Raw genomic sequence first — 25,261 nt, forward strand, 5'->3', positions numbered from 1 at the left:
GGTTAGCATGAAAACCTTCAAGCTTAGTTACCAGCTTGGACCTGGTACCTGCTGCCACCACCCAAAAAATTAGAGTGTTTTGGGGCACTCTGGTCCCTCTGAAAAACCTTCCCTGGGGACCCCAAGACCCAAATCCCTTGAGTCTCACAACAAAGGGAAATAATCCTTTTTCCCTTCCCCCCTCCAGGTGCTCCTGGAGAGATACACAGACACAAGCTCTGTGAAACTACACAGAGAGACTCCCCCTCTCTGTTCCCAATCCTGGAAACAAAAAGTACTTTCCTATTCCCCCAGAGGGAATGCAAAATCAGGCTAGCAATCCAACACACAGATCTCCCCGATTTCTTCTTCCCACCAATTCCCTGGTGAGTACAGACTCAATTTCCCTGAAGTAAAGAAAAACTTCAACCGGTCTTAAAAGAAAGCTTTATATAAAAAGAAAGAAAAATATAAATGGGCTCTCTGTATTAAGATGATACAATACAGGGTCGATTGCTTAAAAGAATATTGAATAAACAGCCTTATTCAAAAAGAATACAAATCAAAGCACTCCAGCACTTATATTCATGCAAATACCAAAGAAAAGAAACCATAAAACTTACTATCTGATCTCTTTGTCCTTACACTTAGAAACAGAAAATTAGAAAGTAGAGCTACTTCTCCAAAGCTCAGAGAAAGCAGGCAGGCAGACAAAAGACAAAAGACTCAGACACTCAATTCCCTCCACCCAAAGTTGAAAAAATCCAGTTTCCTGATTGGTCCTCTGGTCAGGTGCTTCAGGTGAAAGAGACATTAACCCTTAGCTATCTGTTTATGACACGCCCCCCAAATTGCAGACAGTGGGGAAGCTCGCTGGCGGCGATTTCCTTCTAGAACTTGAAAATAAACAGATTAATACAACACATAGACCTTTACATATACTCCTAAGTATATAACTAACAGACTTGTACATTTTAAGAACACTTTTTAACTACTGAATTCTGGGAAACTGTCACGGGAGAGTGCATCAGCTACTTTGTTAGAAGCTCCTGTGATGTGTTGAATTTCAAAATTAAAATCTTGGAGAGCTAAACTCCAACGAAGAAGTTTCTTGTTGTTCCCCTTGGCAGTATGAAGCCACTTTAGTGCAGCATGGTCAGTTTGTAGTTGGAACCGCCGTCCCCAAACATATGGGCGTAGCTTTTCCAGGGCGTACACAATGGCATAGCATTCCTTTTCACTGACTGACCAGTGACTTTCCCTCTCAGACAGTTTCTTGCTGAGAAACACGACAGGATGGAAGTTGTGATCTGTTGCTTCCTGCATGAGCACTGCTCCTATACCACGCTCAGATGCATCCGTGGTTACTAGGAATGGCTTGTCAAAGTCCGGGGCCCTGAGCACAGGGTCAGACATGAGCGTTGCCTTAAGTTGGGTAAAGGCCTTTTGACACTCATCAGTCCACTTAACGGCATTTGGCTGGGTCTTTTTGGTCAGGTCGGTCAATGGGGCAGCGATTTGGCTGTAGTGTGGTACAAATCGCCTGTAGTATCTGGCCAAGCCTAAGAAGGATTGGACCTGCTTCTTGGACCGTGGGACAGGCCACTTTTGGATAGCATCCACCTTGGCCTGTAGGGGGTTTATGGTTCCTCGACCCACCTGGTGCCCCAGGTAAGTCACTCTGTTTTGGCCTATTTGACACTTTTTGGCCTTAACAGTTAGTCCTGCCTGCCTGATGCGCTGAAAGACCTTTTCCAGGTGTAGTAGGTGTTCGGGCCAGGAGTCTGAAAAAATGGCCACATCATCGAGGTAGGCAACTGCAAATTTTCCCAGTGCAGCTAGTAGACCATCTACCAGCCTCTGGAAGGTGGCGGGTGCATTTCGAAGGCCGAAAGGAAGGACATTGAATTTATACACCCCCGCATGGGTGACGAATGCTGACCTCTCCTTGGCAGGTTCATGTAGCGGTACTTGCCAGTACCCCTTGGTTAAGTGTATTGTAGAGATGAACTGGGCACGTCCCAACTTTTTCAATAGCTCATCGGTACGTGGCATTGGATAGTTGTCCGGACGAGTTACAGCATTTAGCTTACGGTAGTCCACGCAAAAGCGTATTTCCCCATCTGGTTTGGGTACCAGAACCACTGGAGATGCCCATGCACTGGTAGATGGGCGGATTATACCCATCTGTAGCATGTTCTGGATGTCCCGTTCTATAGCAGCTTGGGCATGAGGAGACACTCGGTAGGGTGGGGTTCTGATTGGGTGAGCATTACCTGTATCAATGGAGTGGTATGCCCGTTCAGTCCGTCCTGGGGTGGCTGAGAACAATGGGGCGAAGCTAGTGCACAGCTCCTTGATTTGTTGCCGCTGCAGACGTTCCAGGGTGGTTGAGAGGTTCACCTCTTCCACGCCACCGTATTTTTTCCCGTCATAGTAGACACCGTCAGGCCACTCAGCATCATCTCCCTGGAGTGTAAACTGACAAACCTGTAAGTCTCTGGAATAGAAAGGCTTGAGAGAATTAACATGGTACACTTTAGGCTTTAGTGAGGAATTGGGAAATGCTATGAGGTAGTTTACAGCTCCCAGGCGCTCTTGGACCGTGAAGGGCCGTTCCCATGATGCTTCCATCTTATGGGCCTGTTGCGCCTTCAAGACCATAACCTGGTCTCCTACCTTGAAGGACCGATCTCTGGCATGTCTGTCATACCAGGCCTTTTGCTCTTCTTGAACATCCTTTAGGTTTTCTCTAGCAAGGGCTAAAGAGTGTCGGAGGGTGCTTTGTAGGTTGCTTACAAAGTCCAGAATGTTAGTTCCTGGAGAAGGCGTAAACCCCTCCCATTGCTGCTTCACCAACTGTAATGGCCCCTTAACCTCGTGACCATACACAAGTTCAAATGGTGAAAACCCTAAACTGGGATGTGGTACAGCCCTGTAGGCAAACAGCAACTGCTGCAACACTAGGTCCCAATTATTGGAGAATTCGTTGATGAATTTTCGTATTATGGCCCCCAAAGTTCCATTGAACCTTTCCACCAGGCCATTGGTTTGATGGTGGTATGGGGTGGCAACCAAGTGATTTACCCCATGAGTTTTCCACAGTTTTTCCATGGTCCCTGCCAGGAAATTAGACCCTGAATCTGTAAGGATGTCGCAGGGCCAACCTACCCTGGCAAAGATGTCTGTTAAGGCCAAGCACACAGTGTTAGCCCTGGTGTTGCCTAGAGCGACTGCTTCTGGCCATCGGGTAGCAAAGTCCACTAAAGTCAGTACGTACTGCTTTCCTCTGGGCGTCTTTTTTGGGAAAGGGCCCAGAATATCCACAGCTACTCGCTGAAATGGGACCTCAATTATGGGGAAGGGCTGGAGAGGGGCCTTGACCTGGTCTTGAGGCTTTCCCACTCTTTGGCATACCTCACAAGACCGGACATACTTGGCAACGTCCTTGCCCATCCCCTCCCAGTGGAAGGACTTCCCTAACCGGTCCTTGGTTCTGTTCACCCCAGTATGGCCACTGGGATGATCATGGGCTAAGCTTAAGAGCTTCCCCCGGTACTTAGTTGGAACCACCAACTGTTTTTGCGGCTGCCATTCTTCCCGGTGTCCACCAGAAAGAATTTCCTTGTATAAAAGTCCTTGGTCTATAACAAACCGGGATCGATTAGAAGAGCTGAGAGGCGGTGGGGTGCTCCGTGCCGCCGCCCAAGCTTTCTGAAGGCTGTCATCTGCTTCCTGCTCAGTCTGGAACTGTTCCCTTGAGGCTGGGGTCACCAGTTCTTCCTCAGACTGTGGACTTGGGCTTGGTCCCTCTGGAAGCGATGTAGGTGATGGGGTTGTTTCCGTTGCTGGTGAACCGCTCTCCGCTGGTGCACCTGAGGGTATTTCAGGCTCTGGCTGAGCCTTTTGGGTATGGCTGTCTTTTGCTTCTGCCAGTTCTGGCTCACTGGCGCCCACTGGCGTTGAGTTTGAAGATGTGGTTGCACTTGCTGGTGCTGGTTGCTGTTCCAGTTCCAGGCCTGGGACTGGAGATGCTGTGGCTGTTTCAGTGGTAGGCATGGAATCCGGGTCCACTACCTCTGTCTGGGTCTCTGGTAACACAGACGGGGCCTCTGTGGACGGCTCAGGAACAGGAATGGGTCTGGAAGCTTGCCTGGTTTGGCTACGTGTAACCATTCCCACTCTCTTGGCCTGCTTCACCTGGTTGGCCAAGTCTTCCCCCAGTAGCATGGGGATAGGATAATTGTCATAGACTGCAAAAGTCCACATTCCTGACCAGCCTTTGTACTGGACAGGCAGTTGAGCTGTAGGCAAATCTACAGCTTGTGACATGAAGGGGTAAATTGTAACTTTGGCCTTTGGGTTGATGAATTTGGGGTCAACGAAGGATTGGTGGATAGCTGACACTTGTGCCCCCGTGTCTCTCCATGCAGTAACCTTCTTTCCGCCCACTCTCAAATTTTCCCTTCGCTCCAAGGGTATTTGAGAGGCATCCGGGCCTGGGGATCTTTGGGGTGATGGTGGTGTAATGAATTGCACTCGCATGGTGTTCTTTGGACAGTTGGCCTTGATATGTCCCAGTTCATTACACTTAAAGCATCTTCCATCTGATGGGTCACTGGGCCGAGGTGAGTTACTGGAGACTGGTGAGGTTGAAGGGTATGGTATCTGTGGCTTTACTTGGGTGGTATGTGGGGTCTTTGGCTGTCCTCGGTTGTAGGGTTTATGGTCTGTGTGCCCCCTGGGGTAATCGTTCCCCTTGACAGTAGCTTTCTTGCTTTCTGCCAGTTCCATCCATTTGGCTCCAATCTCCCCCGCCTCAGCGATATCTTTGGGATTTCCATCTTGTATGTACCGTGTGATGTCTTCAGGAACACCATCCAAGAACTGCTCCATTTGTATGAGGAGGTTTAGTTCTTCCAAGGTTTGAATGTTGTTTCCTGTTATCCAGGCCTCATAGTTTTTTGCAATGTAGTAGGCGTGTTTGGGAAATGACACCTTGGGTTTCCACTTTTGGGTTCTGAAGCGCCGACGGGCATGATCTGGGGTTATCCCCATTCGGTATCTGGCCTTGGTTTGAAAAAGTTTATAGTCATTCATTTGCAGCTTAGGCATTTCAGCTGCCACCTCTGCTAAAGGTCCACTGAGCTGTGACCTCAATTCTACCATGTACTGGTCTTCGGGGATGTTGTACCCAAGACAGGCTCTTTCAAAATTTTCCAAGAAGGCCTCGGTGTCATCACCTGCCTTGTAGGTGGGAAATTTCCTGTGCTGTGGAGCAATAATTGGCGCCGGGTTGTTAGGGTTGGCTGGCACATGCAGCCCAGCTTTTGCCATCTCCAGTTCATGTTTTCTCTGTTTTTCCTTCTTTTCATTCTCTTTTTGTTGTTTTTCCATTTCTTTTTGGTGTTTTTCCATTTCTTTTTGGTGTTTTTCCATGTCTCGGCGGTGGGCCGCCTCTTCTTCTGCTTGTTTCCTTCGGTAGGCCACTTCTTCTTCTTCTAGTTTTCTTTTGTGTGCTGCCTCTTGGGCTGCCTGTTCTCTTTGGAAGGCTGCCAGTTTGATGCTTTCTTCCTTTTCTTTCATCTCCATCTGTCGCCTGTGTTCAGCTTCTTTGATTTGTTCTTCGGCCTCAATTTTTGCCTTAGAAGTCATGGTTCCTGTTTTCTTGTGTTGGGGTGCCCTCCGGTGTTTATCTTCTGAACTGCAGGTTCTGTTGCCTCCTGAAGTCTGCCTAGCAACAGTGCCTTTAGCTAATCTTCAATGTTAAGTAAACCTGAAAAACCACTTTATTTGCATTCATATAGTGCTGGACTTGCCTCCTAATGGGAGGGCTATTGCATGACAAAAGACCCTTAACAGTCTGGTAATGGCTTCTTGCTTAACATGCAAGCCACAAACTGCCAGAGAGAGCAGAAAAAAAAAATTCTCTCTGGTTCCCTTTTAAAACCAACTGTTCCTCTCTGCTAAAAAGCCCCTAGCAGAGAAAAGAAAAATAAAATATTCCTACTGGCTTCTGGATTCTGTCTAGATCCCACCTGCTGCAACTCATGTAATAATCTTAGTCCCAGATTTGGACCTTAGCGTCCAAAATATGGGGGTTAGCATGAAAACCTCCAAGCTTAGTTACCAGCTTGGACCTGGTACCTGCTGCCACCACCCAAAAAATTAGAGTGTTTTGGGGCACTCTGGTCCCCCTGAAAAACCTTCCCTGGGGACCCCAAGACCCAAATCCCTTGAGTCTCACAACAAAGGGAAATAATCCTTTTTCCCTTTCCCCCTCCAGGTGCTCCTGGAGAGATACACAGACACAAGCTCTGTGAAAACTACACAGAGAGACTCCCCCTCTCTGTTCCCAATCCTGGAAACAAAAAGTACTTTCCTATTCCCCCAGAGGGAATGCAAAATCAGGCTAGCAATCCAACACACAGATCTCCCCGATTTCTTCCTCCCACCAATTCCCTGGTGAGTACAGACTCAATTTCCCTGAAGTAAAGAAAAACTTCAACCGGTCTTAAAAGAAAGCTTTATATAAAAAGAAAGAAAAATATAAATGGGCTCTCTGTATTAAGATGATACAATACAGGGTCGATTGCTTAAAAGAATATTGAATAAACAGCCTTATTCAAAAAGAATACAAATCAAAGCACTCCAGCACTTATATTCATGCAAATACCAAAGAAAAGAAACCATAGAACTTACTATCTGATCTCTTTGTCCTTACACTTAGAAACAGAAAATTAGGAAGTAGAGCTACTTCTCCAAAGCTCAGAGAAAGCAGGCAGGCAGACAAAAGACAAAAGACTCAGACACTCAATTCCCTCCACCCAAAGTTGAAAAAATCCGGTTTCCTGATTGGTCCTCTGGTCAGGTGCTTCAGGTGAAAGAGACATTAACCCTTAGCTATCTGTTTATGACAACATTACAGCCCATCATTTTGTTGTGCATTATTATTCACACACTACTAGTCCAAACAGTGGGGCCATGTAGCCACGCTGTCTGTCTTTACTCAGTTCCTGAAAGGGAGCAGTCAATTGACATAAACTAATTTCAGAAATAGATTTAGATCATAATTGCAGTAGTTTAACTTTCTTCATTTGTCTCACCAGTTGGTTAGAACTGCATGCCATAAAAGCAAAACCAAGCATTTGTGGATATATTACACAATAGCCTCTATTATTTAGAGGTGATTTAGCAACAGCAAGTTCAGTTTTATTGTTGTTGATTAGTTCTAAAATGATGAACCAAAGATGTATATGAGGAAGTTGTTCAGCAGATATCTTTTAAAAACCAGAGTCAGACTCCATTTGTTTCCACCCTACAACAACCTGTTCAAGACTTGAGCTTAGCTGTTTTGCCAGTGAATAGTGTGAATTCCAGGCAGCTATTTCTGCAAACAACGAACAATCCAGCAACCACCATCAAGAAGTTTTTAATGCATTACTAATCAAATTGGGAGGAAAACATACAACATACAGTTTGATTTGGAATATTAATTTTAAATGGTTTCCATCCAGCAAAGAACTTTTAAATTTTCACACAAACGAGGATACCATATTACTAAAAATGCAAGTTTTTAATCTAAAAATGTATACATTTTACATCGCCTTCCCAAAATCCCATCATTTTTTTTGGCCTCTGTTATAGTATGCTGCCTTATTTTGAAGAAAACTGGTGTCTCTTCCCCCGAACAAGTAAATGCCAGAGGGTAACAATAACTATATTGATCCTAAGGGGAAAAAGAGGCAAAATGACTTGTGCTAGGTTCCATTGGAAGCCAGTGGCAGAGTCAGGATTAGTTCTAACTCTTAGCACAGTGTTCTTTCTGCTGAAGCATGCTACTAGCTATCCCTCTTCCTCAAGATGAGTCAACTTTGCACCTAACCCCCAAATGTTACCAATATTGGCTAATAAGGCCCTACTCCTGCATATTGCAACACAGAGGAATGAGAAAAATAGCCACTGGGCCCAATGTGACTGTACAAGCAGTTTTTTGGCTATCTAAAACCCAAAAGTGATACATACAGGAAATGGAAGGAAGGGCATGTCAGCAAGGAAGGATATATAGGAACAAGGGTGACTCCAGGCACAAGGACAGCAAGCGCGTGCCTGGGGCGGCAAGCTGCGGGGGGCGGCCTGCCAGTCGCTGTGAGAGTGGCAGTCAGGCAGCCTTTAGTGGCATGCCTGCGGGAGGTCTGCTAGTCTAGCAGCTTCGGTGACAATTCGGCGGCGGGTACCGAAGGCGCGGGACTGGTAGATCACCCACAGAAACGCTGCCGAACCTGCGTGACCAGGAGACCTCCCGCAGGCAAGTCGCTGAAGGCAGCCTGACTGAGGTGCTTGGGGTGGCAAAAAATATAATGCTACCCCAGCATGGGAATAGTATGAACATGTACGGACAAAATCAGGAAAGCTAAAGCAAAGAATGAGTTACAGCTGGCAAGGAATGTTAGACACAACAAGAAAGGGTTCTTCATCTATATCAGACAAAAAAGAAAGCTCAAGGATGGTGTGGGTACGCTGCTCAATAGAGAAAGTGAGCTGTTAATGGCAGATGATAGGAGAGCTGCTCAATGCCTCCTTTGCTTCAGTTGTCTCACAAAAAGTAACTGGACATGTAGTGAAGTTACTATAGACAATAAAGGGAAAGGGAGGAAGATTTGGATAAGTAAAGAACAGGTCAGAGATCTTCTGACCAATTTGAATGAATTCAAATCATTGAGGCCAGATGCTAGACCCCCCCAGGTACTGTAGGAATTAGCTGAAGAAATGTCACCAGCAATAATATTTACAAACTCATGGATGACAGCAGAGGTCCCAGAAGTTATTTAAGTACTTACCTATGGATTGGGGAGCCTAGCTTTAAAATGTTGACTATAGTAGTTGTCTTTAGAACAGCAGCATGCTTAATATTTAATCAATTAAAGCTTTTAAGTGTGATCTATTTCCCATTAATGCAAAGATTTCTTCTCCTGAAGTCATACTGCTAAAACAGTGTGACTTCTCAAGATGCTGATCTGCATCCTTTGCAGCAAAATTGCAATCAAGCAGAATGGGATTTATTTATTTATTTGGTTTCAGAGATAACAGAGCTTGAGATAACAGAGCTTCTCTCAAATGCAGAAAGATGAATACTTTATCATTTTGCATACTAAGCAATCAGCTCCCATTTCTGGAATAGCTAGGATTATGCAACATTTATCTTTATAGTTTTCTTTCATCTCCCAATGAAATATCAACAGTTTTGTAAAAGGCACTGCCTGGACCTCTTTTCTTCTTCATCCTTTATTACCATTTGTGTGGATAGAAAAAGCAGAAGTAGTACTACAGCCTCTTTGTTTATATACTCCAAGTAAAAGGCTTCTATAACAGACAAAAAGGGCTTAGAGTCCAGGGAGCTTGAGTCTTCACAGCACTGTGTATATTGTAATTATTTACACCCACATGAAGATCCCTAAAAGATCAGAATGAGAGTGTTCTGCGCCCATCCTTAATGGGATTACACAAGGTACAATATATTGGAGATTCATGTATCAGGTGTAAATTGCTTATGGCCGGGTCACACCTAGTTAAGTGCATCCATATAAGGACATAACTTTCAAAATCGATCTAGTTCAATTGGGGCAGATCGGTAATACAGACAGATTTAAACTGGTTTAAACATTAATATCGATTTAGTTTATATTGGCAACTTCCCAACACAAGTATACTTTTCTAATAAAGACAAAGTCTTTGCTGAAAATGAAATGTGTTAACACTAGCAAGATGTTTTATCCTAGCATTTACAACATGTACACTCTGGGCTGGAGACATTAAATAGCAAAAATTGGAATGTAGAAAAACTTAGAAAAAGAACTCCAGGAAATAAATACAGCAGAATCCTATTTATTCAATTCTAACCGGACCAGGGCCAGATTGGAAAATCAAAAATTCAGATAATCAAGAGCAGTGGTGGGCCACGACACCATTTGTTTAAACTGACCATCCACACGCATGGCTGTCTGAAGCTCTCAGTGGTCATGGTTTGCCATTCCCAGCCGTTGGGATCTGCGGCTGGCTGTGTCTGCAAACAGTCAATGTAAACAAACTGTCTCTCAGCCCACCAGTGGATTACCCTGATGGGCCACAGGTTGCCCATCACTGATCCAGAGAATGGGAAGGTATGAGCTCGCAGTGCTATCTAGTGGAGGGATCACCCACTCCTGGACCTGTGTGCGCTGGTTTTTCCGTTAATGCAGAGAGCCAGATAACAGAAGGCTGGATAAACTGTATTTAGCATTTCCAGCCATACTGTTTGCCCACATATACCTAGAAAATTTTCACAAAAGGTAAGCAAGTATCAACATCACCACTTTACATCTGGAGAAACTGAGGCACATAATGACTAGCCCAAATCCAAACAGCGAGAGTGGGATAACAAGGACTAAAACTCAGCCAGCTTCAGCACGCTGTCAGCCATTACATATTTAGCTGATAGTTATAGCAACCATCCCACCACAAATTACATCTCTTGGCCTGGAGCTGAAAAGAGAGTAGAAAAACCAGACAGGCCAGTTGGCACCTCCTTTTCCCCTGTGTACCTCCTTAAAAGTGCTCAAGCCATGTCTCCACAGCCTATGTTTCAGGAAGCCAATGCAGCAAATTGCACTGGCCTACAGTCAGCTCCTCCAGCACTGCTATCTCAGATTGTTGGCATCCCAAAAAAGCATCAGATTATATTGAATAATGGGAGTAATTTTGTTGTTAAACTCTAAATTTTTAAACCGAGAAAGATTTGACAATGGTCTCATTTTTAAATATTTTGTCTACCTAAGTCTGCAAATATTTGCTCAAATCCAACTGACCTTTTGCTGTCCCTGGTGTGACAGTCAGCAGCGACCCCCTAACAGCAAGTAGCTTTATAATAGCTGGCAACCATTAGGGGAAATTGGACACCTCATGGACACAGTAGCCTGAACTTTTGAACTGTCTTCCCTTATTGGTCTTGAGGCAGTTGAAGCTGGTCCGAAGCTGGTTTTTGCTGAGCAGATTGCAGAAGTGCAGGGTTTGCTAACCACCAATCAAATGCTAACACGACCGAAACCTATGTGTGAGTGTGTATAAAAGATTCTTGGTTTTTGTATGGAGTAGAGTCTTTGTACCAAGATACAAAACTCTCCTTTCTTCTGCAGAATAAAGCAACCTTTCCTTATCCCTGTCTGACTGTCATTGGCTCTCAGCTAGGTGGACCCGACATTTTGGTAACAGTTTCTGACGACCCCAAATGGGACCCTCCTAGCTCAGACATCGGACTCCGGACAGCTGGGGCGAACTAGGAGAGGTGCCACCGGGGTGCTTAGCACCTCTTCCTCACTTCCCCGTGGCCCCTGGGGTTCGTGCTCTGATATGGTGAGCTCTAATAGGATAAGGAAACACTTCCCGGGTTCTGGTTATATTCTGGTTACCTGGTTACTGTATTTCTGTCTTATACCTTTGGGTGTTAAGTGTGTGGGCAGAACTGAGCTTCTTGTTCTTAATTCCTCAGGGTGGAAGCCATAGCATGCGAGAAAGCCTTGAGGTCATATTATGATCCTTCTGTTCCGTGTTCTGTAGCAGTCAGTGTAAGCAGAGACTGCTGGCTTGGATTTTTTGGATTAGACCATTATTCTCTTCTTCTTTCTGTTTAATTCTCTATATGAGTGCCAGAAAAGGGGATGGGTCGGTCTCAGCGGAAACCCTCTAAGGATAACCCTTTGGATTACATGTTAAATACTCATATAGGCGGAAAGCCATTTGACTGTTCTGGGTTGCAGGAGGCTACTGTGGAAATTTCTGGTGTCTCTGCCTCCCATGCCTTTTTGCTAGCTCCGGATTCCCCAGTTAACCCTCTTGAGCAGAGACCTGTTGTGTAAATTGCATGCTCAGATATTTTTTTCAGATGACAGGATCATCCTCTGGTTACCTTAAAACCAACTTCTCCAGCTGTGTGCTGTTCTGACCCAGGATTCAGAGGACTTGATCCTGCCTGCGGACCCGATCCTACCTGAGCGACGCAGACAGGAGGTAAAAGCCTCCCTATAGGGCAATTTAAAAACAGACTTGGGCACTCTCCTGGCAGAACTAGTGCATATAACCTTGAAGACAGGCATTGTAATTCCTCAAATTCATCAGTATCCCATCCCCCAAGAAGCTCTGCTAGGCCTCCAGAACCTTATCACCACATTCCTGTGGTTGGGAGTGCTAGTTTGCACCAAGTCTCCTTTCAACACCCCCATTCTGCCAGTCAGAAAACCTGACACGGATCCAGAGGGAAAACCTGTATACCGATTTGTCCAGAACTTTCATGCAGTGAATAAAGTCATTCAGGCTAGACACAATGTGGTACCTAACCCTTACACTATCCTGACTGCCATTCCAGCAGGTACTGCTTGCTATTCGGTAATAGACTTATGTAATGCCTTGTTCAGTATTCCCCTAGATCAAGGCAGCTGGGATATCTTTGCATTTACATGGACGGATCCAGAGACCGGGAGGGCAGAATAGCTGACCTGGACTCGGCTACCACAAGGATATGTTGAATTGCCAACCATTTTCTCCTCTATCCTGACAAGCAATTTAGCTGATATTAAGCTACCTGGTGAGTCCACTTATCTCTTGTATGTGGATAACGTCCTGGTTTTTCTTCTGATCAGATATGCAGCCCAATTTCAGTCTTTACCTGCTGATGTACCTGCTCATCGGATCCAGCCAGGGGATTGGGTCTATGTAAAAGAGTGGAAAATCGAGCCTTTCCAACCCCAGTGGGCTGGCCCTTTTCAAGTCCTTCTTACCTTCCACACTGCAATTCAAGTAAGGAAATGGGATACTTGGATCCACCACACCCGAATCAAGCTAGCCCCTAGACCAGGGCCAGAAGCAGACGACATCAGACTTCGAGGGAGAACCGCCAGCTCTTCCCACCACGACCCGGAAGAGCCAGAAGCAGACGATACTTGGAAAACTGAACCTCTAGAGGGACTAAAGCTTTTGCTCCAACAAACAAAATCCTGAGACTTTGTGACTATGGGTTCTCAGACGGTGCTGAGGTGGCTATTATTTCTGAGCCTGCCCCTTGTACAAGCTTACCCGCACTCAGCGGCTAAACCTCTTCAGCGACTGGCCACGTTGAGACGCTTGTCTACTGTTGGTTGTGTCACCGAACTCGTTCTGAGGAAGGAATAGGACTGTGGGCTGTACCTTTAAACCTCTCTGAAACTCTCTCCCTACAAGTGGGTGGAAAGCTGAGTGATGGTGGAAAGGAGAATACCAGTCTGATAAGTATGGGAAAACGTCTGAGGTTTGACATCATAGCTGGGAGGCCCAAGGGGTCCCTCTCTTCGATATCCTTGAGTTTGGGTATAAGTTGGCCCTATGTTTTGAGGCTGCTGACGAGACCAGGAAGGAACTGGGTTACATCCCCTTAGAAGCTTGCAATCAAACCCTTAGGTTTGGTGTTAGAAATGGAACCTTTTACCCCTTAAAAATTGGTGTAGACACCCAGAAACCTCCTTTCCAGTTTCAAAAGGTCTATATTGCAAAATTAACAGGCGAACGTTATCAAGGGGAGTGGTTTCCTTCATTCCTTCCCTTGGGTCCTATAAATAAGACCCATGCATATTATATGGACGTCTCCTCTGACATTTTATCACCTCACTCATCCCTTGTAAAAATTTCTGAATGCCAGGGGGCGCTAGTAAGCTTTACATCACACTTGTTTGCTGTTACATACTGTGGGGATATTTTAAACAACACTCATGCCATGGGACATTTGAATGCATCCCATTGGCAGTGCCAGAGCTGGGTATTTGGCAACTCCAAACACTGAGATGTTAGGGTTGTCATAAACAGATAGCTAAGGGTTAATGTCTCTTTCACCTGGAAAGGAGTAACCTGAAACACCTGACCAGAGGACCAATCAGGAAACAAGGCTTTTTCAAATCTGGGTGGAGGAAAGTTTGTGTGTGAGTCCTTTGTTCTGGTCTTGTGCCTGTCTCTCTCTCGGTTATGGGAGGATTTCCGTCTCTTGCTTTCTAATCTTCTGTTTCCAAGTTGTAAGTACAAATATAGTAAGGCAGTAAGGTTTATATTGTTTTCTTTTGTATTTACATGTGTGTAGTTGCTGGAATGTTTTGAATTGTATTCTTTTTGAATAAGGCTGTTTATTCATATTTCTTTTAAGCAATTGACCCTGTATTTGTCACTTTAATACAGAGAGACCATTTTTATGTATTTTTTCTTTTTGTTTTATTTTTAGTTCCTGTATTTTTTTTTCCATATCTCACCTGTGGTCGGCATCTTTGATTTGTTCTTCAGCCTCCATTTTTGTCGTGTTAGGCATGGTTCCTGTTTTCTTGTGTTGGGGCGCCCTCCGGTATTTATCTTCTGAACTGCAGGTTCTCTGTTGCCTCCTGGAGTCTGCCTAGCAACAGTGCCTTTTTCCCTTTCTTCCTCTAGCTAATCTTTTAAATGTAAAGTAAACCAGAAAAACCACTTTATTTGCATGTGTATAGTGCTGGTATTTGACTCCTAATGGGAGTGCTATTGTGTGACAAAAGATCCTTAATAGCTCCTTAATGGTTCCTTGCTTAATATGCAAGCCACAACTGCCAGAGAGAGCAGAAAAAAAATTCTCTCTGGTTCCTTTTAAAATCAAAATGTCTCTGCTTAAAAGCCCCTAGCAGAGAATAGAAAAATATAATATTCCTACTGGTTTCTGGATTCTATCTTTTCCACAAACGCTGCCACTCATGTCATAACCTATTCCCAGATTTGGACCTTAGCGTCCAAAATATGGGGGTTAGCATGAAAACCTCCAAGCTTAGTTACCAGCTTGGACCTGGTAAAGCTGCCACTACCCAAAAAATTAGAGTGTTTTGGGGCACTCTGGTCCCCCCAAAAAACCTTCCCTAGGGACCCCAAGACCCAAATTCCTTGAGTCTCACAACAAAGGGGAATAAACCATTTCCCTTCCCTTCTCCCCTCCAGGTATTCCCTCCCTGGGTTCCTGGAGAGATACACAGAAGCAAGCTCTGTGAATCTGAACAGAGGGATAGATTGGCGCCACTGAGTAGCAGGAAGCTCCCTCACCCTTTAGTTACAGAGCCCCAGACTGTATTTTATTTGTGATCATAATGCTTATAAAGCTCTCCTGCTGGGTTAGCATGGCCCGTGTGGTGTGGCCAGAGTATTACCAGACGTTCAAGTAAACACCACACTTGACTCAAGCCAAATCCTCAACCTGGGGACTTATTCTCACAAGCTCTTCACACTCTTGAAAGGGGCTCAGGTTAAATGTGCTGAAAACCCCCTGGTAATCAGGCAAATGGGATTTAATTCCTTTATACACGGACTTATTCCTGGACTGGGGGTAGCGTAGCTGGAAAGGGCAGTGGTAAACATTTCTGCAGAACTTGAAAAAGCACCTAATGCCTCCCTGGATGCTTTCCAAAAGTTACAATGAGAAATCAATGACATAGCAGAAGTAACACTGCAAAATAGATGTGTGCTAGATGCCATGAATGCTAAAGGAGGGGAAGCCTGTGCTCACATTGGGGAAAGATGCTATTTTTATATTAATCACTCTGGTTTAATTGAGGAGGATTTGCAAGCCATCAAGGATGCAGCTGTTGTTTCCCACACTGTATCTCTTGATCAGACCCTTAATTTTGAGGACCTCCTCCCAGACCTTGGGTCATGGTTTACTGGCCTTTTCCGTAAAATTGTCAAATAGATTATTTTCTTTCTTTTCTTTCTATGTGTCGTTTGGGTAATGTTGCAATGTGCAAAATGTTTGTGTAGTGCTATTAGTGAGTGCTCTACTGTCCGTAGGAGAACATAATATCTCTCCCTCCAGCTTGATCGCAAATTGTGTATCGGGCCTGACAATTTGGATTATCAGGCCCGAAGTGGGGACTGTGACAGTCAGCAGCGACCCCCTAATAGCAAGTAGCTTTATAATAGCTTGCAACCATTAGGGGAAATTGGACACCTCACGGACCAGTTGCCTGAACTTTTGAACTGTCTTCCCTTATCGGTCTTGAGGCAGTTGAAGCTGGTCCTAAGCCAGTTTTTGCTGATCAGATTGCAGAAGTGCAAGGTTTGCTAACCACTAATCAAATGCTAACATGACCGAAGTCTGTGTGTGAGTGTGTATAAAATATTCTTGGTTTTTGTATGGAGTAGAGTCTTTGTACCAAGATACAAAACTCTCCTTTCTTCTGCAGAATAAAGCAACCTTTCCTTATCCCTGTCTGGCTGTCATTGGCTCTCAGCTAGGCGGATCCGACATTTCGGTAACACTGGCGTTAAACAGAGACAAAATTAAAACCAAGAAGTGTGAAATAGAAGGATTTTCAGTCCTGCTTTAGGTTCAAATATTAACAATTACCTTTGGAGCTGCTAGGGTATCTCCATCTTACAGTTCCCTCATATAGGCAATGCTATTTTTCATTTGCAATACAAGGTGAATCTCTCTTGATATTTCTGCTATACAAGGTCAATATCAAAAGGAGACACTCATTACAGTTTTAAAATGCTCAGAAGGTAGACAAATGAGCAGTAATAATCCAGGCTAAACAAACTTCACAAGGTAAGACTTGTGGAGACCTCTTGAAGCTGGTTGATCAGGGTCTGGATTCGGGGCTAGCAGTGGGCCAACCCATGCAGGTTTCATTGCTATTTTGGGTCCCAAATGTACACTGGAGTCTATGCTCCTTGTTTAATGGAAGCATGATGATGTTTCTGCTAAGCAGGTATTTGAGTCGTATCTAGAGACTGGCTTAAATGATAGCCAATACTTATGTGGCTTGAGCTACCAAATATGAACCTTTGGCTGGCAAGCTCAGGGCCCAGTCATCTTGTCTGTGTGCTACCAACAGCTCTTCAGGGCTTAAAGCAGAATATCACATATATACAGCAGAGTGAGTGACTGAAACAATTTTACTCAATGTGAGGATTAGAGGGAAGGTTTGTTATAGTGTTGCAGCCAAACTACAGCCTAGTTCAATGCAGTATCTAGTAAGAAAGAAACCAAAAGCAAGTGCTCACTAAGACTTCGATCTTCTTCTTGTCAGCTTCAAACACTTCTGTGCATTCGAACCCCCAAAACTTGTCCAACTTTCCTGAGCTCTCTGGGTAGGCCATATCTCTTTCTAGTCACAAAGTTTATTTTATTTATTCAGAAGCTGTAAGTTTCAGCAGAAAAACTTATATTAAGAAAAAAATGTACTTGTCAAGTTTCTTGTAATGCAGCAGAGTTCAAATTATTGCTATATAAAGCAGGATAGGTATCATAACTCTACACAATTTTAGAGAGATTTGATTAAAATCACTTGTGACCCCAGGAATTCATACCTCAATACACTGAAAGTCACTGCAATCTCTGCAAAAACCTCTTTTCGGAAACATTTCTTTATGTATTGCTGTGACTATTAGAAGAAGCCTAATGATTTCTAAACAAAGTTTCATTTCCCCTCTCTTAATGCGGAGAAACAGAATAAGGTCATTATATGCGTTTGTATATGAATTGTTACTGTATAGAGAACATTATATTCTCTATTCATGCTGTACAAGAAGCAGCACAGGTCTTATTTACACAATGGTAAGATTCAGTTGCATTCCAAAGGAATTAGCTGTTTTACGTTTCAGATAGCATTAGGGAGTAAGATTTCATTTGTATTATCTGAATTAAATTGGGTCATAGATTAAGGTTAGGTGGTTAAAGTGTAATCTCGATAAGATCAAGGTAATGCTGTCAAGATAGGGAAGCAATAAAAGGTCAGATAATTCAAACTTTTTTTCTGCACAGTGGTTATAGCACTGGAATATTTCATTGTTATTAGATGTGCAGGTAATGTGTGCTGCCTGCTGCATATTTTAATGCCAAATAAGGAGACTAGATGCTTTTCCCGAGTCTTCAATTTTTACAAAATGTACAGATGAATTACATGAGGTGGGATAGGATGGATGCAACAAAAAACAAAGTGAATGAGCAATGAAGTTCAACACATCTCTAGTTCATTTCATTAAAAAATATATATTTGTTCTGCATTATTATTTAATAATCACCATAAATGATAAATGGCCCTTTGCAAATTTTGAAATATCAGAGTCCCTTCTTGTTTGCAGTGTTGTTATAGCCATGTTGGGAGAGCTCAAATCTTATGTTGATTATTAATATATTGTTTATTATCAATTATTAATAGTTGATATTTATATGTATATTTATAACATAATATTTTATTAGTAGTAGTTATGATAAAGTTCCTGATTGGCTTTTGGGATCACCTTAGAATGATTTATGAAACTTAATCTTAACAGTAAATTGCCTTTCAAAAGTCAACATATCCCAACTTGCTCCCAGGAATGGAAACACTTTGGTATCTGACATACAGTAGACTATTGGAGTATGTTGACTCTATGTTTCTAATGAATCAAATGATTCCAAGGGCCTTAAGCCAAAGGCTAATTATTATCCACAATTGGCTTTTATAATCCACAGAAAAGGATGCTTATATACATATATTGCACTACATGATTTTATATGGATAACGTATGTGAGTACCATGCCATTTTTTTAGTTCACTTTAATAAGGAATTTCTGAAATAGAATGTAAAACAGAATTAAAATACATGGGAGGGGGAATGAGGAAGGTAGAAAAGCTATTTAAGCTACCATAAATTGAACATTGGTAACATACATATTTAACATTCAATGTTATAAAACTGTAGGTCTTGTCAGAGCCCTAAACATAAGTAACAGTGTAAACCTAAGGCTGTGAATCAGAGTAGGCCTGGCTTTGGCAAAATTGCAATGTACCAGGTGTCAGTTAACAAAGCAAGCACATTCCTGACTAGAAAGGTCTGTAGAAAAACACAGCTCTCACGTAACTATGTAAACACATTCTTAAAAGATGGTACACAAATACATTGGCTCCTCCCTGTCACAGGCATGCATGTTTTAGCGTATCTGTAACCATTGAGACTGGGTGCTTTGTCAATAATAAATCTAGCCAAGCACCTTTGCCACCAAACTGACTCTGTGGTCTTTCTTCATAAGTAACATCAAAATGTGCTGAATGAATATTCTGCACTGTCTGCTAGTGCAGTTGACATTGCATCTCCAAAATCAGCAACACTGGCAGGAGTAACAACACTGCAGCGTCAGACACAACAGTATTACACAGCACTAACAATACTATTGATCCCAACTGGTAACATATAATAGGGGTTTTTTTTAATACTCTATTGCTTACGTTTCTGTTATATGTAATTTTTAGTAAAATACAACACTCATAATCCCCTACAATCTACTCTGTTGGGTAATTGGTTTTGAAGGCTCAGATTTTGAGAGGTACAGAATATTTACAGCCATCATCAATATCAGTGGGAATTGCAAGTGCCTGGTAACTATCAGGAACAGGCCCAATGTTCTGTTCACTGACTCTTTGTAACTCATCAATACAGCATGACATAAAATGGATTTTCAAAAGGAACTAGTTATTTTTGGTGCTTCAATGTTAATTTATGACCTAAAGAGGTCTGATTTTCAGAGCGTGTGTGTGCCTCCTTCTTGGAATCTTAGTTCCATTCTTCTTTTAAGAAAGTAAACAATGTTCTCTCTCCCTCCTCAACTCAGTTACCTTCCTAAAACTGATTCAGATTCCTTCTTCCAGAAAAGACTCTGGCTATTATAGACATGTAAATCAAACAGCTATAGCTCTGATTCAACAAATTACTTAGGACTTGTGGTTGATTTTAAGTTTCTGTTTGTTTAAATGTTCCATCGGAGATAATGGGACTGAAGCAAGTGGTTAAATGCTTTACTGAAATGTAGCTGATGGGAGATGTTATTGAAGTGATATTTGCAGCATGCTTAACTAAAGGATATGTTTAGAAAAGGACAATTTAATAAGCAAGAGTCAATATGAGTGTTTGAAAGGTAAATTGTGTTGGACAAATTAGATTATTCTTTTAATGTAATAACTAACAATCTGGGTAAACAGAAACCAATATATTTAATATAACGCAATCTTCAGAAAGCTTTTTGACAGCTTCACATGGTGAAATTTGTTGTATAAGCTCTCTAAGTAGTAGTCAGATGATAATTGTTGATGAATGAGGAATTGGTTAATTGGAAGACAGGAGGTTGGAAATAAAGTTATGTACACTTGTTACTTGGTGAGGAATGAAGTTCCATGGGGCTCTACACTGGGACTAGTACTTTTAGGTATTTATTTATTTATTTATTTATGAATAGACGAAACTGTTACATGTAAAGATAGAAAAAGAATCTACATGTACTGAAAAACTCAGTATTCTAAAACCTGATCAAGTATGTAGGTGAAGCATCAGCACGAAACGATGTTGATTTTTATTGAGAGATGAAATATACAAATATATGGACACTATGCTATCTCTTTATGAAGTAGCAGCCAGTCTAGTTTTGATCACCCTAAACATGTGACTGTATTGCCCACAGTACAGCAGGGAGTAACTAAGTTGATACCTAGAAATGGTTTACGTACATGGAATGAGGAGACATTGAGAGCAGAGCTGACTGAAAATTTCCAAATGGTACAGTTTTCCCTCAGAAAATGCTGATTTGACAAAATCAAAATGCTTCATGAGAACATATTGATTTTATAGAAATTGTCACAAGAAAATAAAAATGTTTCATTTAGATTTTTTCATCTAATTTCAGTTTGATCATTTTGACTTTTATGTTATATTAGTACATAATAGCATATATTAAACCTTTTCAACCTTATCAAAATGAAATATTTTAGAATATTTTGTTTTGCAAATAATTAAGATTAACTTTTTGTTCCAAATCAGGAGAAACCCAAATTTCAAAATCTTGACATTTCCTGGGGAATGAAAAGTCTGTGGTGTTTTTTATTTTGTCCAGCTCTAATTTTGAGATGATGATTAATAAAAGTGACATTGTAGAGGGGCATTTTAGCAACCAGCCAAGTGTCCAAGCCACTGCCAATTATTGGGATGGACTATCAATTATTCTGCTTGATGCATTTAGCCATGTAGCAGGCCTTTGCAGGAACTTTGCATAACTGAGGTAAGGCAGGAAAGGTAGGCAACTATCACATGAAATGAGCTTGACTCTACACTCTCTCTGACCTGCTGGGGTAAACATCTGTGGGGAAAAAAAAGGAAGTCTGGATATAGTTTAGGACTGTCATAGTGAAATAGAGCTGTTAGAGCTAGATTAATAGCTCGAAACTACTTGCTGATTTTTATTTATATTTTTAAGTGGTATGTTTTTGTAACTCCTGCTTTTCCCTTACAGTTGATTTTGTTTGGTCAGCTATGTCCCACTTTTGATTGACATATCTTTGTAACTTTTTGGATATAAAAGGAGAATTGTGGGTCTGGGATAAGTGGATTGCTTCGTGGATCTCCAGCCACAGATGGAAGGCAGGCCACTGGAAATCTGTAGCTGAATTATGCTAAGACAACTGCAGACTTGTAGGGTAACTACTAGTTTGAGGTGCTCTACAACTCATTGTGTTGGTATGTGCTTGGGACTAAATAAAGCAGAGATTTTGAGTAAAGGCATTCTGGTGAGAATGCTGGAGACTAATAAAGTGCTGGATTTCAGTGAAAGCGCTTGGTTTTGATGTCTTTGTGTCAGCCAGAGGCAAAAAGTATCCCTTGGTTTGTCCTGAGACCACCTCTGTCATGAACAGATAGTTAAGGGTTAATGCCTCTTTTACCTGTAAAGGGTTAAGAAGTTCTCCTAGCCTAGCTGACATCTGACCAGAGAAACCAATGGGGGAACAAGATGTTTCAAAAGAAATGAGGGATATTTTCCTTTGTTTAGAGTTTCAGTTTCAGCCGGAGTGAAAAAGATCAAACCTCTTATCAGAGTAGTAAGTTTTAGAAAGGGATAAATAGGTTTATGTTTATTTTCTTTGTAACTTGTCTTGTGCAATTAGAGGTAGCATCAAATTGAGTATTTTCATTGGTGTACTAAGCTTTTGCCCAGGGGAACATCCTCTGTGTTTTGTATCTGTTGTCTATGAAAGTAGCTGGTATGCTAATCTCTCCCAGAGGGTTTTCTTTTACCTTTCTTTTCTTTAATTAAAAGTCTTTTACTTCGTACCTGATTGATTTTTCCTTTTATTAGATCCAAGTAAGTTGGATCTGGATCCACCAGGAATTGGTGGGAGAAAGGAAGGAGGATGGTTAATTTCTCCTTGTTTTAAGATCCAAGGAGTTTGGATCTGTGTTCACCAGGAAATTGGTGAAGTTTCTCAAGGCTACCCAAGGAAGGGAGTGCTTGTGAATGGTGGCAGCCAGACCAGATCTAAGCTGGTAATTGAGCTTAGAGCTTCTCATGCAGGTCCCCCACATCTGTACCCTAAAATTCAAAGTGGGGAAGGAACCTTGACAATCTCATAGTGAGAAAAGTTACTGAGAGCTTTGGGTTTGGGGAACCCCAGGTAACAACATGAATGAAATAATTTAAGATAGTTTAAGGCTATTACAAAATGTAATATAGTTCCTATCAGTCATTGCTGGACAGACCACAATAAAAAGTCTTTATATTTAAACTGAAAAAAATGAACAAAGAATTTCAGGAAGAATCATAGAGTGACCAACAGGCACAATAGACATTAAAAAGAAGGTGAGTAATATTATACAAATTTCTTTAAATACTGAAGGACTATGAATTTAATAAAATAAATAAAACACATGCCTTAAATTCCAGTACTCCCATTTATTCTGCACTACTTGTACATGAACAATTCCTGTTAATTATAACAGGGATTGGCAACCTCTGGCATGCAGCTCACCAGGATAAGCACCCTGGTGGGCCAGGCCGGTTTGTTTACCTGCTGCATCCTCAGGTTCGGCCAATCGCGGCTCCCACTGGCCACGGTTCGCCATCCCAGGCCAATAAGGGCTGAGAAAAGCTGCAGCCAGCACATCCCTCCACTTGTGCAGATTCCCACAGCCCCCATTGGCCTGGGAAGGTGAACCACGGCCAATGGGAGCTGCAATTGGCTGAACATGTGGACACAGCATGTAAACAAACCGGCTTGGTCCGCCAGGGTGCTTACCCTGGCGAGCTGCGTGCCAAAGGTTGCCAATCCCTGAATTATAATATGAATTTTGTGTGGAAAGGCTGTTCAGTCAGGCCCTAACTAAAAAAGCAGCAGGAATGGCAGAATCAGTCATTGTCCAGCTGTGCCATAAAAAAGACAGGAGGTTGTGGATGTGGGTTAATTAGGCCACAATGTTATTTGCTTAAAATATCTGGGAGAACCCAGCAACCAATTGTACAATATAGGCATCATCCTTTTCTTAATAATTTCGAAATAATCCCCAGCCAGGTTCCAGCCATTCTGCTGCTGGGACCCCATCACCCTCCCCTTGCATGAAGTGAAAGGGGTCCATCACTGTAAATGTTCTTTCTTCTCAACACCAGTTTTAAGGGACCCTTTTAAAGGGCATTTCCCCTTTTTCTTGCAGCTAGCCAGACAAAGACCTCCTGCATGTGAAGATAGTGGTGGCCACAACACAATGTGTGGTTTTAGATTTTAATTCTTCACCATTTTGCAGGTTCTGCATTTCAGCTCTGCCACAGTACAGACGTCAAAGGAGAAAAAATGTAACTGAAAAATTGTAGAGAAAGGCTATTATAAAGGGTTAGATACCACACTCCAAAAGATAATGAATTCAACTAAAAACTTTCATATTTTGAGGGTGATTTTTTAAAAGTATTTTTGTTCAACAAGCAAAGATACCTTGTACTATGAAGTTAAATCAAACATAGATTTCACCTGGAGGGAGTGAATCTGGAAATTTATGATTAAAACACCAAAGTTGAAATATCTTTATAATAATGGGCTCTATTCTGCTTTAAATTTAAAATTATTCATATAGATGCTTTTCCTCTTCTATGAATCAGCACAGATGGACTACTCAGTATGCTGGCCAAGAATGTCAAATATATCTATTGCACACAGCAGCTTTTGTGAAGAGCTAGGCTAAAGGTAGGCTTGAATTACTAATATAGCCATGGCAATTACTTTAAGACCATATATTGAACAGATCCTGTCATTGACATGTGCCCTGCAACATCCACAGCATTCTGGCACAAAAAAGCAAGCTTCTCTAATTGAATGTGATTTATATAATTAATATGTCAAGGCCAGATTGTATCTTTTTTGTTCTTTGCATGGGAGGATAAAGGAAGGGAGAGTGCAAGAAGCCCATCTTCACTTGTACTCCTGATCAGCGGCCCAGAACAACTGCAGTAACTATGTTTCCCAGAGAACAAAGACTGCTTCCTCCATGAACCCCAGAATGAGGTGTGGAAAAGGCAGGTTTAGTGCTGCTAAGTGCTGGTCCATATTCACCCATGATGGATATGGTGAACTCGCTCAAGGAAGGCAGTAGCAGGAACATTCCATTGCAAAGTAGACACCTCTGATAATGAGTTCTGTCTTCCAGATTCAGAATTATTCCTGGAACTTCCTATGAGACACCGTAGCTCTGCATCACACATGAGCCTGTCCCTTAATGGCAACATTAACTTCATGATGTTATCCATTAAAAATATTTCAATAATTGTTCTCAGCATTATGTTCTCACTCAATTAACCTTGCTGCTACTTTCAAACAAATATGGCTGATGACATTGGATCAACATACATATACAATAAACTACTAACCCATCAAAAGAGTGAACTATTTTTCCTGACACATTATATAAATAGGAAATGATGGCTGCAATCCAGAATTCACATTGAGATTTAATGGCACCAGATTATTTAATAGTAACTGCTCCAGTAATATGCAGAGTGAAATATGACTAAATATGACAGATATTCTGAGGATAATGTAATGAACTGGTGACTGAAAAGCAACTGCAGGTGTGGAGATCTACACCAGCTGCTGGAGCACTGTTGAAAAAGTTATCATAAAATGGAGTTCCATTATATGACAGGAGCTCCCTCTATTGGTTAATGTTGCTGTAATTGCTATGTCACTCATTTTCTGAGCAATGAAGAAAGATCCAGGATGGTGGCATCTACTCATAGCTGCTTAAAGTTGGAAGGTGATGGCCTAAAATTATGTCTACGGGCATCAGCTGCTGGTGGGAGATGGACACAGGTATTAGCAATATTGCTCTTGGTATAGTTTTTCCTTTATCTTTTCCTGCTCTCCCCTAACAACAGGTATCTTCTAGAATACCTTTATTAAGGTCCTGATCCTGGAAGCAGTTCTGCATTGGCTAA

General features: G+C 42.2%; 1 protein-coding gene across 1 annotated transcript in view; it reads right to left on the reverse strand.

The window, feature by feature from the left end:
* The window catches only part of LOC127043643 (uncharacterized), a 1,006,231-nt gene extending 1,000,470 nt beyond the window's left edge, over window positions 1–5,761 (reverse strand). The window contains exon 1 of the mRNA XM_050937629.1: window positions 5,223–5,761. Within this exon, the coding sequence (XP_050793586.1) occupies window positions 5,223–5,634 (412 nt within the window). The 5' untranslated portion in view covers window positions 5,635–5,761. The remainder of the gene's footprint in view (window positions 1–5,222) is intronic.
* Between the last annotated feature and the right edge of the window lie 19,500 nt (window positions 5,762–25,261).

Source organism: Gopherus flavomarginatus, chromosome 1 (genome assembly GCF_025201925.1).
Source record: "Gopherus flavomarginatus isolate rGopFla2 chromosome 1, rGopFla2.mat.asm, whole genome shotgun sequence".
Classification (NCBI taxonomy): Eukaryota; Metazoa; Chordata; order Testudines; family Testudinidae; genus Gopherus; species Gopherus flavomarginatus.